This window comes from Lytechinus pictus, chromosome 3, assembly GCF_037042905.1.
Source record: "Lytechinus pictus isolate F3 Inbred chromosome 3, Lp3.0, whole genome shotgun sequence".
NCBI lineage: Eukaryota > Metazoa > Echinodermata > Echinoidea > Temnopleuroida > Toxopneustidae > Lytechinus > Lytechinus pictus.
The window spans coordinates 66284294-66306301 of record NC_087247.1 but is presented as its reverse complement, the minus strand read 5'-3'; the positions used below and the strand labels follow the sequence as shown (position 1 = coordinate 66306301).

General features: G+C 33.1%; 1 protein-coding gene across 1 annotated transcript in view; it reads right to left on the bottom strand.

Annotated features, from left to right (window-relative positions):
- Window positions 1–16048: 16048 nt before the first annotated feature.
- LOC129256799 (uncharacterized) overlaps window positions 16049–22008 on the bottom strand; it is a 28763-nt gene continuing 22803 nt past the window's right edge. The window contains exons 7-9 of the mRNA XM_054894968.2: window positions 20015–20206; window positions 19237–19332; window positions 16049–17115 (exon numbers count right to left, since the gene is read on the bottom strand). Of these exons, the coding sequence (XP_054750943.2) occupies window positions 16923–17115; window positions 19237–19332; window positions 20015–20206 (481 nt within the window). The 3' untranslated portion in view covers window positions 16049–16922. The remainder of the gene's footprint in view (window positions 17116–19236; window positions 19333–20014; window positions 20207–22008) is intronic.

Here is a 22008-nt window from a genome sequence, read left to right as displayed (position 1 = left end):
AAATTGTATGGAAAAAATTCTTACAAGTGCACTGCCGCATCTACAGCGATCGCTTTTAATCAAAGTCCAAGGATACAGGTTTCAAGTCAATTACCGACCTGGAAACAACATGATTCTTTCCGATTCATTGAGTTGACTTTGTAATCCCAAGGAAGCATGCGATGTACCGTTAGGTGTCAGAGTTAAATCCATCTGCTCTTAGGAAAAAGATTTGCATATGCGATCGACTTATTACTCTTCGGAAAACACAAGAGGACAGAACTTCAGAGAGAAACAGCTAATGATCCAATACCTAGATCATTATGGCAGATAGTTACTAATAGTTGGCCTGAAACAATCCAAGAGTTATTGAAATCCCTTATGCAGTATTGGTCGTATAGAGATAACATCGGATTATCACTTGCTCGTGAGACAGTGTTCTTGTCAAACATCAACGAGGACATCGACCAGTTGATAAAGCAGAGTGAAACATGCCAGAAACATCAAGCAAGGCAGCAGAAAAAAAAGAAGTGGAATATCAAGCACATTACTTCTTCTCCACACTATCCAAGATCAAACGGATTAGCTCAGAGGATGGGTCGTACAGTCAAGAATCTGTTGACAAAATGTTCTCAGACTGGCCAAGACAGTCAACTAGCAATAATGAACCTGAGAGCAACACCAGTCGAAAGTTCCTTTAGATCACCAGCAGAAATGTTATTTGGTAGACCCATCAGAACCACATTATCAAGTCACTATTTCTCGAGAGATTCTACTGCCACTGATTTTCTCTTGAATAGGCAAGGCAAGGTGAAGGAAGTGCATTATCGACATGCAAGTTCTGATCTACCACCTCTGCATGTAGGACAGCCAGTGAGAGTTATACATCCAAGATAACACACTTGGATACTAGCTAAAGCATCCAAAGTCTGTGAGGAACCTAGGTCTTACGAAGTATCAAAGCCAAACGGAGGAATCTTGAGAAGGAACGTATCACACGTGAGGGAAATTCCATCCACCATCCCCACTCCAAAGCAGGAATCGAAATTAGCGGTCGCCCGGGTGACGTTGGCAACCAAACTGCCATCATGGTTGCCAGGATGGCAACCAAGAAAATTCAATTTTTTTTTTCTCAAAGAGAATAAAATTCTCTTGAATTTTGCAGCAAGCAAAATTGCTTTTCCAGTCCAAAGTTTACAACTTCTGGATCAGGAATATATCTTTCAAGATCACATTGGCACAAAGTTTTAGCTAAAAAAGATCGCCCAAATGTAGCACATGAGCCTGCCAATGACTTCTAAGATTGACTGTCTGTTTGTCAAAGTCCTCCCTAAGAACCATAAAGCTTGCATTTTGACATGATATAAGTTAATTGTTGGAAGTTGTAAAATGCAATTTACAGGAGGCCTTTTCCGTGGTACAGATTCGTCACCACATTTTCTACTTTTGAAAATATTAAATAGATTAATAACACAGCCATACACATCTCAATGTTCCAAAAATGCCTTCCCTTCTTTACATTGGTCAACAGAAAGAGGTTTTTGTCATTTTTGGCACTTTAATGTATCAGAATTGTTTGATTTAAATTGTAAGAATAAAGATAACCCACTCAATTAATTTCTCATACTAGGAATACCCTCAAAATATTTGTAAGAGTTCTTTTGTCAGAATCCAAGATGGCCGTCAAAGTGACGGCCAAGGGACAATATTCAAGTTTTCAGAACATCAAAATAAATTCATTTAGTATACGACTCCAGGATTGAAAAGGTGAAGGTTAGAAAAACTTATCAATGTGGTGAAAAGGGGTGGTAAAGATAATGACAATATAGTAATTTAAGTCTGTAAAATGCAGTAAAAAAATCAATTTCTTAATAATTGTATATTAGGAAAGTTTTCTAGAAAGTTTCAAGGCAATTCCTTTATTTTTCTTAGATATATGGTAAATCAAGTATTTTGCAAATTTTTTTTTGGGGGGAAAACAATTTCAAAATGCACTTTTCTTATTAAGATCAGCCGAATTACCTTTTCATCACCTATAATTAATACCAACTTGTAGAAAATTTATTCATATTTCATATGACACTAATTTTGTGTTCGAAGACAGACCTGATTTAGGAATACAGGCCATAGATTCAAAATACAGATGAAGTGGGGGTAGCTCTGACATGTTCCTTTCAGTTATGTATTGATATGTCAGAACTTCATCTCTATTACCTGCAGTGCTAGTGTGTCTTATAAATGTTTCCAAAAGACTTCAATAAATAAATTTCTTTATGATGTAACAGAAACACCTTTTTTCCCTTTACATCCTTCTGAATCAGATACATTTCTATTACCATGCACATTATATACTGTACATTACGGTGTGTTAGTCATACCAACACAATCGATGCGAAAGGCTGATCAGAGCTATTGTATTATTTGAATGGCATACCATTCATCACTTTGCAATCGTTTTCATAGGTGTGACTGCCACACCGACGTTGCTTTTTGGCTTCACTTTAGCGCAAAATCGCTTAATACATTCAGCATCTTTTCCTTCTATCTGAAGCAAATGAAGATACTCATGGTGGCATGAAGCCTGCCAATATTCTCGTTGATACATCATCTTTCATATCGAATGTTGAGATTGTGCATTTATTACTGATATTCATAATAAATCTGATCAATAACAGTGCATGTGCAATTTTTTAAACCAAAAACATACAAATTTTGGCCAAAAGTCTTAATTCTTTTAAAAACTATATCAACCGACTTGAAATCGAAGAATAAAGGGATTGTAGTAAATTCTACCAACAAAATAATAGATAATTTCGAATGTTATTAAGGCCTATTTCCATTTTCTGGGTTGAAAATGTGACAATATACATTAATATATCCAAGTCTCCGATATGCAGTAAAAAAAAGCTAAATTTCTGAAAATTGAATTTTCAAGTTTGAGACATAATAAGTTTGTGACTAAAAACGACATCGATTTGGAATTTCGTCCACTTAATAATTGTATATTAGGAAAGTTTTCTACAAATTTTTGAGGCGATTTCTTTATTTTCTTTAGATTTATGGTAAATCATGTATTTCGCAATTTTTTAATTTTTGGGAAAAAAATCTCAAAATTGCACTTTTCTTACTAAAATCTCAGCCGAATTACCATTTCATCACCCATGAATAGTATCAACTTGTAGAAAATTTATTTATCTTTTATATGACACTAATTTTGTGGCAAATGAATGTTTGTGTCGGAATCTATGTACGAAAATCCAAATCCCATGAATATGGCGGCCATTTTGGACGCCATCTTAAATTTGAACCCCATGGGACAATATTTCGTTTTGGGAACATCAAAATTCATTCACTACACATCTTACGGATTACAAAAATGTAGGTTAAAAAAATATATCATTCGGGTGCATGGGAACCCTATCTCTCTCCCCTACTAAATATAGGTCAAAATTTGTATATATTGTTTTCTCCCATGCATATTTACGTATGAAGAAGCTTGTTTCTTGACACGGTCCCTCTTACCTAATTTTTGTCTCGCCTGCATACCAGAGCGAGACTATAGGCGCCGCTTTTCCGACGGCGACGGCGGCGGCGACGGCGGCGGCGCGCCGCGGCGGCGTCAACATCAAATCTTAACCTAATGTTAAGTTTTTGAAATGACATCATAACTTAGAAAGTATATGGACCTAGTTCATGAAACTTGGACATAAGGTTAATCAAGTATTACTGAACATCCTGCTTGAGTTTCAGGTCACATGACCAAGGTCAAAGGTCATTTAGCGTCAATGAACTTAGACCATGTTGGGAAATTGTTTTTCAAAATCTTAACCGAAGGTTAAGTTTTTTAAATGACATCGTAACTTAGAAAGTATATGGACCTAGTTCATGAAACTTGGACATAAGGTTAATCAAGTATTACTGAACATCCTGCTTGAGTTTCAGGTCACATGACTAAGGTCAAAGGTCATTTAGCGTCAATGAACTTAGACCATGTTGGGAAATTGTTTTTCAAAATCTTAACCGAAGGTTAAGTTTTTGAAATGACCTCATAACTTAGAAAGTATATGGACCTAGTTCATGAAACTTAAGCATAAGCTCAATCAAGTATTAGTGAACATCCTGCTCGAGTTTCAGGTCACATGACCAAGGTCAAAGGTCATTTAGGGTCAATGAACTTTGGTCAAGTTGGGGGTATTTGTTGAATTACTATCATAACTTTGAAATTTTATGGATCTAGTTCATGAAACTTGGACATAAGGTTAATCAAGTATTAGTGAACATCCTGCCTGAGTTTCAGGTCACATGATCAAGGTCAAATGTCATTTAGGGTCAATGAACTTTGGCCAAGTTGGGAGTATTTGTTGAATTACCATCATAACTTTTAAAATTTATGGATCTAGTTCATGAAACTTGGACATTAGGTTAATCAAGTACCACTGAATATCCTGTACGAGTTTCAGGTCACATGACCATGGTTAATGGTCATTTAAGGTCAATGAACTTTGGCCGTGTTGGGGGTATTTGTTAAATTACCATCCTAACTCTGAAAGTTTATGGATCTAGTTCATAAACCTTGGACATAAGAGTAATCAAGTATCACTGAACATCCTGTACGAGTTTCAGGTCACATGACCATGGTCAAAGGTCAGTTAAGGTCAATAAACTTAGGCCATGTTTGGGTAATTGTTGAATTGCCATCAAAGTTTATGGATAGAGTGAATGAAATGTGGACATGGGTGTAGTTGACAAGTCTTAAGTCACCGTTCAAATGTCATTTATGGTCAATGAATGTGGTATTATGTCATTATATGAATGGTGTTTTTGTGAATGATTATTTTATAGTAGTTTTCAAAGTTAGCACTGCTGCTATATTAAATCGCGTAATGCAGGCGAGACTGCCAGAGGCGTTCCACTTGTTAATTATTTGATCTCCCTATTCTTATATGTTTTTGAAGTGTCTTATTATGCGTTACTTTGATGAATTAGATACGCCTGTGTAATATATACAGTGTGTCCCACAAAAAAGGAAACCCGTTTTAAGAGAGAGATTTCACAATTATAAAAAAAATATATATAAAAATTTGATACTCATGGCAAGAGACCAAGAGTGGAATCTCATCTCTAATTTGAAACCAACAGCTTAGCAAATCGTTAACGCATGGCAGATTACATTCAAATAATAAATACTGAGGCATGTCAGAAACTATTTGCGTAAAAAACTCACGTGTGATTCTGAATCCTTTCTCATTTTAGGGATCAGTGAGAGAATCTTAAAGAATACAAAAGAAATGCTAATGAACCAATCGTCGAATGAGCTCGTTCGTCGTATCACGAACCAATCTTGTCCAATTTTTTTGCATAAAAAAATTATGCGCAACCTTGTTTTGACTTTAAAATTTCAAACTGGTTTTGCTCATTAATGCGTGAAGTGTTCGTCACAAATTGGGTATCAAAATAAAGAGGAATAAATGAATTATATTATTCTGTAAATTAAATATCATAATTCATTTGCCTTTGAAGAAAAAAATTGACATGGGAATTCCGGTTTCCTATTTTCTGGGACGCACTGTATATTATAAGTTTCTTTTAGAACTTATTCTCACAAGGTCTGTGTGCTTATTCTCAAGTTCTCTTTCATTCAACAATGATATTTAATCAAGGCAATATCATATGATGTTATTTTGTATAATTTCATAAGCTCCTAATTGTTTGCATTGTAAGCCTATATATACATGAATGAATTAACAAATTGAAGTGAAATAATGTCATACTTCCACAATGTGTCTTTACTCTTTAAATTATTTTAAGACATTGAACGTAATGCATAGAGTAAATAGGGTATATGATAATACTGGTTTGAAAAATAATCATAATGGGCAAAAATAAGGAGTCTTAAATTCGCATTTTATGACTATTTCAATTTGCTCATAATGACTATGGTTGTGAATCCGCCAAGACTTGTGAATAATTACTAGTATCATTTACACCCTCTTTACTTAATGCTGACACACTTCCTACACAAGAAATTGATACCAAAATCGTGTTAGACCAGTCCATTAGAGATATAGAAGTTTGAAATTTCAGACAAATTTTAGCCCTCTGACACTATGTGAGGCAGACAAGGGGCTTTTTATCTGTGAAACCACCGGAAAACAAATATTCTGTGTTTCTATTTTCATTGCCATCTAATCTACTTTTTCCCGATTGCTAACCTGTTTTAGTAGAATCTGAGTAATTGAGGCTTTACTATATTTATTTAGCTATTCAAGAAACTTAAGGCATATTTTCCTGCTCAGTTAAACCACAATGCTTAATTGTTCCATGAATTTTCCAGTTGTTCTAATGATTTGTTTCCTTTTATTTCTTCAGATTATGATATAAATAAATAAATAAATATAAAAATATTCTGCTTCGGCATATGGAATGATATAATGGAATAAAATAATCACGAATCTGTTTACAATATATTTTTAACGAATTTTCGCCTTATATAGGGCTTTGTCAAGTTATGACAAATTTATTAGCTTACGTCAAAATAATGCATATTATGATATACATTGCACAGTTTAATAGGCTGGAAGGGTTACAGTCATAATCTACTCTATGTCTGTGCGTTTGAGGGACTGGTGTATGTGTGTGAGTGTGGGGGAGGGTGGGTGTGTGTGTGTGTGTGAGAGAGAGAGAGAGCAAGATACGATATGTCAGATACAATTCATGTCCACTGATAATAAAAATTTGTCCCTGTAATTTCATTTTCATTTTTATGATTTTTTTAAGTGATATTTCAACATACGTGTCTATAGGCAAATGTTAACGATTGTGCAACCTATACAGATCAGCGGGTGTCATCAACTACAGTGCCGTATATGAGGGCGCCACCAATTAATTGAGATAACTAGCACAACAGTGATGTGGAGCATCCGGCATCTCGCAACAAAATTTAACACTTTTTATTTTTAATTTCAGCCCAGTTGACATTGAAATGAATTATTTTGGTAACATAAACTGAGGAAACAGAATTGAAATTGATGAAGAAATGACAGAGAAGAAGCATACTTTTTGTGATTTATGAATAAATTTTGTATAAATTAGCATAAACAATTTTCTATACAAAATTTATAAATTCTGAGTAGACCCTTGGTGAACCTCATGAGGCTCTCAGATGGAAGGAAAAAAATCAAAATCAGTCAACAAATGAATAAGCATTTATTGTGAGTTTTGAATAATATGCATAAATTAGCACATTTAACGAGTTTTTAAATTCTGTGTAGAAATTTAGTATCCCTACTTAGAGCTATCGTATAAAGCAAACAAAATTGAAAAACAAATGAAGGAGAAAAGGTATTTTTGTGATTTATGAAGAAATTTTGCATAAATTAGCATCAATAATTTTGTAGTCAAAATTCTGTGTACAAGTTTGGTAAACATCATGCAGCTCTACCAGATGGAAGAAAAATAATAAAAATCAATCAACAAATAAATAAGAGGCATTTTCTGTGATTTATGAATACATTTTGCATAAATTAGCATAAATCATTTTCTACTCAAATTTCAAAATTCTGTGTAGAAATTTGCTAAACCTCATGAAACTTTACCAGATGGAAGGAAAAAATCAAAATTATGTGAATTTTTAAAAATATGCTTCAATTAATTTTGCATAAATTAGCACACAAAAAATTCTAGTCAAAATTTCGAAATTCTGTGTAGATGTTTTGTAAACCTCATGAAGCTCTACCAGATGGAAACCAAAAAAATCAAAATCGGTCAACAAATAAAGAAGAAGCATTTTTGTGAATTTTGAAAAAAATGTGCATAAATTAGTGTATTTAATGAGTTTCAAAATTCTGTGTAGAAGTTTTGAATTCCCCACCTAGTAATATAAAGCAAACAGATTTGAAATCAGACTTGAAATGACGAAGAAGAAGCACTTTGAAATTATGGACGGACGACACACGACGGACGCCACGCCACGGCATTAGCTCATCTGGCCCTTCGGGCCGGATGAGCTAAAAAAAACAATTGAGCCTACGATGTGACGGATCATTGATGATTGAGAAACACATGCGAGTTGATGCGACCGATACATTTAATAATTTGGGTATTTGTCTTCTTATCCATAATTCATTTATTTCTTCATATATATATATATATATATATATATATATATATAGTGTGATGATAAGTTTACTTCTACCAATCGCTGTTGAGTTGTGAATATTAAACATAATGAGATGAGGCGAGGCCAACTCAACAGATGACGCAGGACACCATTATTTGCTTTAGCTTTCGTCTTTTAATTGAGACTTCGTCAGAAGCGTCTGAAAAATATAAGGAGATACAACATCCAAGTTTGTTTTGCACATCAATGAATTATCACCAAGTTGAATATATTCCATAATGACAAATTAAATGTAACATTTATATATATATATATATATATATATATATATATATATATATATATATATATGTATAAATGTTACATTAGGATAATAGACTGATGCGATCATTGTTATGAAAATTGTGAAATTTTTAAATGATTAAAATTTTTGAAATGCATGTTTAATTTCTAAGCGCATTTGAAACGAGATCTATAAGTGTTTTGAATTCATAAGTGGCGAGTAAGAAGCAGACTTAATAGTATAGGTGATTCAAATGTCAGAAGCTTCCCTCACATGATTTGAAACATGGAAATACTGAGTACAGACAATGCTGCTGACTTGAAATCCCACGTCACAGTTGCTTCATCAAAGTGAATATGAAAGAACGAGGTTTGTAAAAACCCTTTACACTTGGTTTGTTCGGACAACGTGTTATTTAGGAGTAGATTTAGAAGGACAAGTAGATGATGATGAGAAACTCAACCACCTCTTGAATAGTAGTTAAGTAGGTGCTTCTTCTTGGGATCACTTCCCCTCTTTCAGCAGAGCGTTGGTTGTCTCATGATCAGATTCCGAAAGAAGATACTTGTCAAACACTATTTTCTTTATGATCTTGATTGTTTTTTCATGACGTTATCAAGACATCACTCCTAAATCTGGAGACTTTTATCGAAAACTTTTAAGATGGTTTTCTTCTTTCTAACCGGTGCCTTCACTGTTGTACCGTACAACTTATACACCCCCTTCTTGCTCGTACTCGCTAACACGACTGATTCTATATAACCCTAAATTTTAGTTTACTTATAGAAAGATGGGGCAGGCGGGGAACACATATTTACTTTGAAATCAATTGACTATCAATAGTTAAGTGAATTAGATAAATCCACAATTAATCTCAGTAAATTACCACTCGATGAGAGACTCAGATGTATCTGCACATGAGTTTTTTTTCTTCTTCTTCGTTTCATTTGAATCAAGTTGAAGAGCCGAGTTGAGCATCGATCGTAATCACAAGTTTGATCTCATTTCGTTTTTTTTTTCCAAATTCATTTGTTTTGCAGTTATCATGACTTGTTCGTATAGCCCGCCGGCTCACACTATGCGATTCGTTGCGATCCGAATTTGAAAGAAATTGTGATGACATTTGATATGAACATTTCAACTAATAAAATCTTACGGATCAGAATAGTGGTAGGACTACTGAAATCGAAATTGAGTCCAGTTCGAGCATCCCTAAATGAATAAAAACAAATTCTAATCCAAATCGTGATGACGTCATCAGCGGCTGCGACTTGAAGCCGATTTGGACTTTTCTCCGACCATAGGGCTTGCCGCAAAGTAAAAATATGATTTTAGTATTCCTTACATTATGCCAAACTTTAAGTAAAATAATTTTACTTTTTGGAAATATCAATTTGCAAAATGCGATTTCTTGAAAAATCGCCTCGCAACGAATCGCATAGTGTGAGCCGGGCTTAACGCTGAACGATGGAACTTTTATAGGTTTAATTCCTAATGGAGAGATTATTTCTCTCTCGTTTCACTGTAATGCTATCAATATTAATCGCTGCTGGATTTTCAAGTACAGAACATGATCTGCCAGTGACGGAAAAAAATGGATACCCATTTTTATCCTTTAGAATGAATCGCACTGTCGCCTATGCTAATTTCTTTTCACTCTAAATGGATTGCTCTACAAGCTTTGAGACATTTTATAGCGATGTCTTTTCTGGCATACTAATTTATTTCATCTATGATTATTAATATTCATGAATAGGATTTTAGTCAAATCATAAATATGTTTGAAAATGACTGCTGATATATTACCTCCTTTTTACGATAATGAATTTCCATCTGATTTGTTTTGATGAAAGAGAATGAAAATATTAAGAAAAGGTAGGCCTACGCAATAGAACTCGAGTATTTTCACTATAGTTCACCATCTAAATACAGGGAAAAGGGAGGACGTAAAACTGCAGCTGCTCTAATGGTAATACTGCCTAATGTTCATATCATAAAGACTATTGTTATACCCAGCGTAAGCAAGTTTAATCATTGTTACTAATAAAATTAAGATTACGATCACCTTGTTATCATTATTATCATTATCATTGTTATTAATTATTATCATCATCATTTTTATTATTAGTAGTAGTAGTAGTATGGTAGAAGTAGAAGTAGTAGTAGTAGTAGTAGTAGTAGTAGTAGTAGCAGTAGTATAGTATGCTCATTACCATTCATTTCAATCATTTCAAAATAGTCTTTTATTGTATACTGTAGGAAAGAAGTAATAAAAATATTTGAAATATAAATATTTGTGGGGTTCCTTGGGTACACAATTTCTAATAATAAACAATGACCAAACCTACCGCGCTATCAATCGCTAAGTAACCAGAAATCTATATAGATAATACTTCGCTTAATGAAACACCTACACTGATGATGACATCACGATGATCTCGAGCTATAAAGAACAAGTCATTTTCCCGCATCTTGAAAGCTAACACCATAATCAACTCCTACCACTGACATTTCCGCGCCAAAAATATACACGAAGGGAAAGATGGGGCATAACGGACCCTAAGGGCAAAACGGAATTTTGACATTTGCATAAGTTAACAAAGTACGCCCACTTTACAAATTCTTTGAAGCAGACGACATGGCGGCATAACATTAACCATGAACTTTCATCCAGCAACATTAATGAGCACTTCTGAGTAATGTATCTTGAATAAAAATTGCACCCTCGTTATCTAGATAAGGGGATGATTATAGATCTGTAAATTTGTAGTTGCTGTATCAATTTTGAGATTATCAAAACCGGTTGCCGTTTATACATCCAATGCCTTGCATCTGTAATTTTGACAATTTTCTTTAAGGTCATGTCATGCTCGTGCATTTTCAGAAACTGTCAATGCCCCCTCTCTCCCCCTTTTCATGCTCTTCCTCTTCCATTCTCTCTCTCCCTCTCCCTCTTACCGTACCCTGTACCTCTCCATTTAGTCTTACCCTATAGTCCTATTCATAAGAACCTTGAATATCAATTTCTTCCCTTTTTCGTAATTTGATTGAAGCAATAGGGCAATTTAACTAATGCTAGACATTACCGAAAAAGCTTCAAACACAACTCCATGACATTACCAATTTTAATTTCTACCCCGTGGCACACTTCAGTGAGATTTCACTTTCTACTTAATCAATAGTATAAGAGGTAAAAAAAAGTTTGAGTGTCTGTTAAATGTTTAGAACTCACCTGTATGCGTTTGCATTTTTTTATTCAGTGATCCGCATTAAGGTATTTTTATGTAAAAAGCACAATTGGCTATTTCATATTCAGTTATTGTGTTTTATCTCACAATAATTAATAAATTATGCATCAATACACTTTTCATTACGTAACAATTATGAATGACAAAAACTTATTCGACAATTTTATTCCTTTTAGCTTCATTGATAAATCGATTCTTCGTTTCTAAATCGCCTGCACCATTCCCATTTATTTTGTTCTTTAAGTACATGAAGTAAGAAGAAACTAAGTAATTTGCATGTGGTTAGTGCCCACATAATTCTTTCCCGTTTTAGTTAATAGAGCTTTGTCAAAGGGGAATGCATTGCTAAGAAGGTTGTGAGGATGAATCTATCAGTGAACCTTAAACAAACCGGGGAATTGTGGAGTAGATTACATTGTATCGCTTTCATTCCCTTTTTTTTTTCGAGAATTTGATGTGCATTCTCAACGAAAATCATCAACTTTGCCCCTAAAGTGTTGCGGAAAATCGGGCTTCAGGCCTATTACACAATATACAATCAGACAATTCCCTTCAATGTACAATCTGATAACTCGTAAATAGTTTTATCCAAAAATATGTCAATATAGTATGATCTTTAAATCAAGTTGTCCGTTTCTTTTAACAGAAGACCCTAATGGATATTATATCGAAAGTTTGGTATTATAAAGAGACACACAAAAGCTACAACCAGTTTTATAGAACCGATTTCTTGTCTCACTAACACAATTATTTCAAAAGCATAATGTATACAAATATACTGTCATGAATAGCACAATGATGATTTTCTGTACATAATTATGTTGTGTGTCTACCTTTTATTCATATTTTTCTTTCCTTTTCTGAATTCCCCAATACTCCTTATTTTCTTATGCTTCTTAAGCAACTGAAATATTTTCAGAAATAGATTTTGCTCATTACAAATATCATTATCATCATTATCATTAATCTTATTATAATTACTATTATATATCATATTAATGAGGTGTAACCACCACAGCCATGTGTACACAGCTACTTCAAACATTTCCTTATTAGTTCACAAAACGACGAGGAGTATTGACACTTCGAGTCGGTTTACCATGCATCCAATTATATAGGGGGAATTAACCAAATGTAGAATATAAAGAGAAAACCTTTCAGATATGTTAAATTTCTCAATGCTTCATTTCAGAGGCCCTTGAAACGAATGGAATCCCCCTACTTCATATTGACTTTGGTATATGAATTCAGTTAGTAGATGTTGTCACATGGACATCCTCCTCCTTTATGTACCATAGTGTAATGATAATGTAAGAAATACACAAGTAAAAACAAAGTAAAAATATCTAAAGTAATTTATAGACCATTCATATATTTTCTATCACCTTACAAAAATTATACAAATCTAAAAACAAAGACAAAACTGCTTCAACCAAAATTTCAAACCATTTGGCAATGCATAATTTTCAAATTCTACTCTGGAAGCACCATTATTAGCAAAAAATCTAAAGGAAGCTGTAAATCACAAACAATAGCATCAATCAATAAAAGCTGAGCGAAATCACTTCTTCCTCATTTTAAAAATGCCTCAACATGGAAACAAGTATGACTTGTTCAATATTTCACCCATACAACAGGTAACATGTATGCATGATTGTCTTGTACAGAAGATAATTGTCAGAGTCCAGTTCTGTCAAATATCATAAACAAGTGGAGCACCTCTGGCAGTCTCACCTGCATTACGCGATTCAATATAGCAGCAGTGCTGAATTTGAAAACTACTATAAAGTAATTATTCACAAAATTTATTACCCATATGTCCACAATTCATAAACTATATCCATAAACTTTGAAAGTTATGACAGCAATTTAATAATTACCTCCAACATGGCCAGTTCATTGACCTTAAAATGACCTTTGACCTTTGTCATGAGACTTGAAACTCGCACAGGATGTTCAATGAAACTTGATTACTCTTATGTCTAAGTTTTATGAATCAGATCCATAAACTTTAAGAGTTATCATGGTAATTCAACAAATACCCCCAACTTGGCCAATGTTCATTGACCCTGAATGACCTTTGACCTTGGTCATGTGACCCGAAACTCAGGCAGGATGTTAAGTAATACTTGATTAACCTTATGTCCACGTTTCATGAACTTGGTCCATATACTTTCTTCTAAGTTATGCTGTCATTTAAAAAACTTAACCTTCGGCTAAGATTTGATGTTGACGCCGCCGCCGCCATCGAAAAAGCGGCGCCTATAGTCTCGCCCTGCTATGCAGGTGAGACAACAAAACCACAGATCAATCCTTTAAAATCAAACATAAATATTGCACAACTGAACTGCATAATCAACATATTATATTAGTATACATAATATTCCTATGGTAAAATGTAATTATCTGAAAGCAAAACAATGGAAAATGTTAATATTTATTACAAATGGAAATAAATTGTTGCAAGGTTTGAACCAAATTTGAACCAAGTGTATAGCCAACAATATCAGAGTAATGGTAATACACCTCTTCCAAATCGACAAGACTGAGGTTTGGATTAGCACATACACTTCTATAACAATCTAAACTAAGAAAATAAATAGAAATGTCAAAGTTCAGTGAGAAAGATTAACCAGAATGATGTACCATGCATATAAATATCAACATAAAGAAATTTAAAACATTAATATGATCAAATGTAAAATAATATCTTTTTTTTAATCAACAAAGAACTATACACCAACATCAATACAATAAATATATGATAATTTGATTTCTCAGTAGGAAATACAGTATTAATTTTGTTTCAACAACAAATTGGGTGATTTCAAGTACGGTGTTGACCTTTTGGTGTTGGTGTTAGGTCAATTTTTGCACGATTATAACATCAAACGTAAAATAAAGATGGTCCCGAAAAGTCACTCACTAGTTGTTGAGATGTCAATAATGTGATCTTGATAAGTTTTAAAAACTCTTAATAAGTTTTGGAGCTAAGGGAAGCGATCCGAAATTCAACACCAACACCAAGGCAAACACCGGACTTGAAATCACCCATTGTAAATCTAAAATATGTATGAAAAAGTAGTTTGTTAGATTTGTACATCAATACAAAAAATGCATGTGAAGGAGAGCACATATTAAGAGTCTTATCTTTTTAGAATTATGCAACATACCTTTTTTGTCTCAAGAAATATAGCTACACAAAATTATACATTCCTTGATTTTAAATATGCCTAGTTTTTATTTCTGAATATATATTTTTTAATACAATCAACAATACATCAGACTAATTAAACCACAGGCCTGAAGAAATGAATGCATTCCGGGAGATGTAAGAGAGGTCTAAAGAACATATAATTATATTTGATGTGCCCACTATCTAATGTACCTGGCATGGTAGAAAAAAAACAGAAAATTTCATATGTGATGATAGTACAATGATAACAATTCATCATTTTTAAAAGTGAATAAGCACAACAAACACTCATTGTTTTCGACATTGTAGAAAACGTATGCCTATAAAGCAAGGGCAATCAACCAAGGGAACCTTCCTAGCATGTGTAATGGACATACTTTAAGCTCAAATTATATAACTCAGACCTGCCAACCTCTGGGAATGAAAAACTGTATTCTGTGAGAAAAAAAGCTGTATTTTTCCCCAAAAAAGTGTATTTCATAATAAAATGCTTGGCGCACTCGCTCATCGCGGCGCTCAAGCTGCATGCAAGCTAACATGCGCACTGCTCTTGCAGATGAAAAAAAAACATTGAAACATGTGTATATCTCCACCCTGGTTTTAACAAAATGATTGAAAAAAAAACAAGTTACCTGAAATGACATTGATCTAATAACCATATTTGTGTACGTTTTATGAAATAGAGACATATAGAGATGATTTTTCTCAATAAATTACGATTTTGTAAAAAAAAAAAATACTTTTTTGGTTGCAAAAACGTACTAACAACGCCTAAAACGTACTGGTTGGCAGGTCTGATAACTATATATATAACTATATATTCTATACTTCGTTACACATTGACTCACCATTACCGTATATGAATAACTGGTTATGATTTATGAACTATAATTACTTATCTCTGTTATATATTGCATTGTATTGTATTTACCATTGTTATTAGTAGGCCTATATTTTGTATTTTATATATTGGTTTAGATCCTGATGAAGGGCATGTGCCCGAAAGCTTGATGAAGACTGGTATTGACCTTGCTACGGCCCTCTCCATACTCTTGATCTCAAATATATATATATATATATATATATATATATAGAAGACAGACAGAAGGACAGACGGTCGGAAATCGAGTATGATGGATAATACGTCCCGTATGACAGGCATATAAAAAAGAGAGAGATGAGTCATGCCACCCTACAACCCCTTCCTTATACAACTGACACCATAACTTACATCATAAGACAGAGGTGTCCAAACTGTACAGATCCCTCTTCCTGATCAATTGACGGGTTCATTTAAAAGATAAGACAAATAAATCAAGCATAAACAAGATCAAAGGCAAGATTAAAGACAAGAGTATAGTCAATGCCAATATAAAAATAAATTAGATAATACTTAATAGTATATTTGAAATTCAATATATTCTCTTTTCACATTTTTTTACAAATATTTTTATTTTTATCAGTCTTTTGATTTTCCATTACTGAGAAAATACCTAACTAACATGCAAATTGAATAACCTGCATATGATATGACTGAAGAGCAAAGTTTTACACACAAACAAATGATAATGAACTTGGGCCATGATATTTGGAGTAATTAATATGACAGCCATGGTGCTTTACAAATTTTAGGCAATAAAATAGCTAAAATTCTCAAAAGTACACATCAAGAAAGTAAATTAATTCATACACTTGATACCCAACTTCACATATAGCTTGAACATTTGAGTATATAAACAAACTAAATAGAACATAAATTGGAAGAGAAAAGTAAAAAAAAAATAACATCTCTTCTCTATGAAAGAAATAATTTCATAAAATATTTCAAAAATCTTGAAAAAGTCTTGACACATTTGAACACATTTTCATATAAATGAGGATTTATTATTTTTTTAATATATGGTATGAAGCATAAGATCTAAAAGCCTCATAAAACTGATGTAATCTAAACAAATGAAATGTCCTAAAGTAGAAAATCAGTTCACTAACTTTATGAAATTGCATATTCTCTAATGACCTTTCCATTAGTGATCCCTGTAAGCCCTTGCAGCCATATCTTACATCTGAAATGACTATCCTGACAACCTAAGAAAAAAATTAAGGAAGCCCCATCATGTCTAATAGAGCATTGATCTTAACATCAAGCCATGTGGTATAACTCTTTTTGAAGCACTTCACCCAAGAAGGAGGTAGATTCTTGAAGCCAAACCAACAGCCTAAAACAGCACCAGCTACAGATGCATTATGGGTACTATCACCTCCTTGCATTGCAATCTGTGTTATCAATGACCTGTTAATAAGATAATGCACACAGGCAAAGTATGAACAAAGACAGAAAAATAAATTAGAAGACCAATACCATTTAACATTTTAATAAAAAAATAATATGAAAGAAAGAAAACAGCAACAGAAAAGAGAATTTGTAAAGTGCATCTCCTTATCTCACTGTTTATCATGCACGCATGTCCAGTTTCCTTTTTTTTTTGCAAATGAAATACTGGAATTAAACAGAATCAGGTGAAACCGCAGCCTTTAGCAAGAATGCTGACAGAATGCAGCCGGGGTAATGATATGATACCACGTATCAAAAGCGCAGTTGAGTATATGCACATAGTAACAGCGCTATATAAATGGACATATTATTATTATCATTATAACATTATCTCCCACTTTCTATGGCCTTTTCTTAATGCATAGAAAGATTGCCTTTTGCATAATTGCGAAGAAGGCCCCAAAGAGCAGGTAGAAATACCTTTAAAATTTTAACTTGGGACAAAAAAAAGGGACTTTAAAGGGAAAATAAAAACCATCTTTAATTTTTGCTTGGCCTGGTTTGTCTTTGAGTCTGAGACCAAGTATATTGCTTTTTCATGTTGCAATAACATGAAATGAGCAAGATAACAAAATTCAAATTCATTTCTTTTTCACATCTCTAAAAAAAGCAAACAAGATACAGTACATTGGGATCAAAACAATCAAAAGATTCCATAATGACAGAGTCATGGGCGGAAATCCCAAGGGGGACAGGGGGGACGTGTACCCCTACTCAAAATAGTAGGGGGGACACAATATCAAATGTCCCCCTACTATTTTTGGTCTTTTATGATGGTAAGAAATACATCATTCAAAATCGAAATAAAACATGTATTTTAGGACGAGATGACCTTACTTTTGGGACTTTTGGGATGATACCCTTTTTTTTTTCTTTTTTTTTGCTTGTCAAATTTTCCAGCCCCTTGTCCCCCTTACCTTTTGGGAGAGATTTCCGCCCCTGGACAGAGTAAAATAGAAATAAAAATTTCAAAGTTTGGACAGAATAACAATACATAATGTAACTAGAACTATCACTGAAGGTGATACCCCTGCCCTATGCCGTTACCATGGCAACAGTTTGCAAGACATGGGAAAAAATATGTCCTGCCAATCTTTACCCTAGACCTATGTGTTAGCTAAATATCTTGAGAATTGTTTGAATACTGATGAAGTAGTTCGAACCACAACATTTTTACCTAATTCGTTACATACAATATATTGTTACCATGGCAACACGATTTCCGACACATACAAAAATATGGGTCTCGCACACCTTTTCCTCGAACCCAATGTGAGAGCCAAATTTCATAAGAATTGTTTGAAAATTGATGAAGTAATTAAAACTACAAATTTTTATCATATAATATGTATGTTACCATGGCAACATGATTTCTGACACACACAAAATATATGCCTTGCACATCTTTACATCAATACCAATGTGTGTACCAAATTTCATGAGATCTGGTTAAAAACTGAGGACGGAGTGTGAAGTGCAAGATTTTCAATTTATTTTTGCCAAAATGTACCATTACCATGGCAACACAATTTCTGACACATGCACCTTAACGTACTTCGTTTGGCAGGGGTATAATGAATGGGATGTCAGGGAGTAACAAAAAGCCAATAGGCCTATCTAGACAACTCCCTGATATACATTCAATACTGGAAGGACAAAAGAACAATCAAATTCTCATAAATAACGGTAATCCTTTAGATTGACATGTTTTTAACAACACTATCATGATCATCATGGGTGTTTCATACATATTTCCCATTTTAGTATGGATACTGTAAATATATGTACTTGAATTTTGGAGAGCTAAAGAAGTAGAGTTCTCAAAAATAATTACGATTTAATTTGTTGTACAAAGCATAATAATGATAATGATAATAATGATAATGAGCTCAAGGTGACTTTCAGAAATGCAACTACAAAACTTATGTTGCACTTGTACAAAACACTTCTAGCATTGTACATAAATTTGCTTGAAAAAACTTTTTTGAAATTCCCATTAAACCAAACAAGGATAATTACTGTGAATTGGGCATAAAAATTGTCTGTAATTATTTGCATATGAAGTGTTCTTTGTCATACCTGAAGTTTGTATTCCTAGACATCTTAAGAGCTGTTATACAAGTGGCCACTGGTCTAAACGTGTGACTTGGCTTGTTATTATCAAGAGATCTCAAACTGTTGATAAGAAACAAACTATAATAGTGAGAATAAATAATTTCACCAATGCATTACAACTATCAATATTATCATCATACATGTATGAGCCATTAACAAATGCAAAAATTCTTAAGGAAATGATAATGGTTAACAGGTGCATAATAATGGAAAAGAATGAATAGGGGAAGAAGAAAGAAACAAACAGACAAAGAATGGAAGGAAGGAAGGAAGGGAGGGAGAAAGGAAGAAAAAAGGAAGGAAGAAAGATAGATAGATAGATAGATAGATAGATAGATAGATAGATAGATAGATAGATAGATAGATAGATAGATAGATAGATAGATAAAAATATAGATAGATAGATAGATAGATAGATAGATAGATAGATAGATAGATAGATAGATAGATAGATGATAGATAGATAGATAGATAGATAGATAGATAGATAGATAGATAGATAGATAGATAGATAGATAGATAGATAGATAGATAGATAGATAGATAGAAAGAAATAAAGAAATAAAGAGAGAAATAAAGAAAGAAATAAAGAAAATAATAAAGAAATAAAGAGAGAAGTAAAAAGAGAAATAAAGAACGAATGAACAAAGAAATAAAAGAAAGAAATAAAAGAAAGAAATAAAGAAAAAGAGAAAATAAGTATAGTACCTATTAATACTTATAAAAGTGACTTTAAACATACCTGTCAACACATGATACAGAACAGTATTTGTTGAACATATGTTGATGTTCATCATGGATTAGGTGCTTTCTTCCAACTTCAATTGCCATGGTAATAATCTTATCAAGAGAAAGCTCCTCTGATGAAGAGTTACAATCATTCTGAAGAATTAATGCTATGAGTGATGACAAGAATGCACAGCTGGCCTGACATCTAGACATAATTATGATAAAGAATAGGAAGAATAAACTGAGTCCCATTCATTATGATAGCTCATTTTCTTGATTAAAAATCATAAGGTTCGCAAGAGACTTGTAATTTGGCATCAACTGGTTTTTGTGCCGCGCCATTTTCAAAGAATTTAGGCAAGAAACAAGAAATGATATGGTTAACAGGTGCATAATAATGGATCTCAATAGATGGCATCTGCTGCATTTAACATACTTGTTTTTTCCCCCTAAATTTATCTTAATGCCGTTTGAGTGTCTTTGCAATGAACGTCCAAATCAAGACACACTGGTAGTTCTGAATGACAAGGTCATTGGATAAGTTTCTCCAAGAGACTTTGTACACATGTCTTGGAAGAAGGCCAATTCCAAGGATGTTAAATATACACAAATTTCTTCATCACACTTCAGTTCATAAAAATGGTAATGTAATTTACGAAAATGACATGATTCATAATCAGTGCCTCAATACTAAACAAAATGAAACATGATTTATACTTTTATCATTTGAACTGGTGCCTACTTCATTGTAAATGAATTCTCTACCCCAACCTTCTATTCTATCTCTTTCTCTCTCCCTAGCCCCCTCTCTCTCAAATACTCAGACCCACACACACACACCCACGCACACACTAGATAGAGTTCAGGAAAATGCCCTTTTAAAGGGGGATGATTAAAACATATCAAAAGAAAACACCTGATCGTACCCTCAAAACATTATTCACATCAATACAATTTATTCTTTCACATGTCTGCCAATAATAATAACTTGTATTTGCATGAGTGTTGATAGATAGAGCACAGCCTGTCTGAAGAAACTATATAGACAAAATTAGATGTTTTTTGTAAATTACAGAAAAAGAGTGATTTGTATGTAAAACCATCAATACCTTTCAGAATCAGTTCACATATTTCAGAAATTGAAATGTAAACTTACAAATAAGATTATTGAAATGATAAAAACAGTATTCTGCCCATCCTGCAATACATGAATTCATGTATTTGTTATTGAGCTACCTTTTTGTGTTTGTTCTACCTTATACTCGTCATCTATTTTTAATATAAATCATAAATCTTAATCTTAATTTTTTCCTATATAGGAAATTATTGGCTTTTTTTTGGTTAAAATTCTTATTTGTGCACAGTGATGTACTTATGTAATTACAAAAATTTTGATGTAAATAATGAATATGTACTTGTTTTGAGAGATGAAATAAGAAGTTGAGAATTGAACTGAAGAGCTTATTATGTTTACAAGCCCTGTATAGTATAGTATGAGCATGTAGATAGCCAAATAACTCTTATCGCCAAGATAAAAACAATTTTAAATAAGTGAAAATAAATGAATTTTCAATATGCAAAACGTAATAAAAATGACAAAATATAAACACTTTAAAATGGAAAATACAGTGATACTTGGAAAAGTACATTTTTCTTTAATGGAACTTAAGTGTAAACGAATTGGAATGAATAAACCTGAATTTGTGTGAAGCGTTATGACTATAGTTGGAATAACATGAAAGTGGTTGTCATCATTGTTTGTATCATCTTCATTGAGAATATTTAATCCTTCAAGTTATATTCTCAATCATGTGACAGTTTGCGTATCGCATGTAATTCAACAATCATTTACAATACTTGGGCAAAGATTACTGTATGCATATTTGCCCCAAAAACATTGTTTCCACAGAGATACATAATTATCAAATAAGTTCATTGATTAGTGAAAAAATTGTATAGTGCGTATTTCACAAACATTGTATATTTTGAGAAAAGCTGTCAAAATTA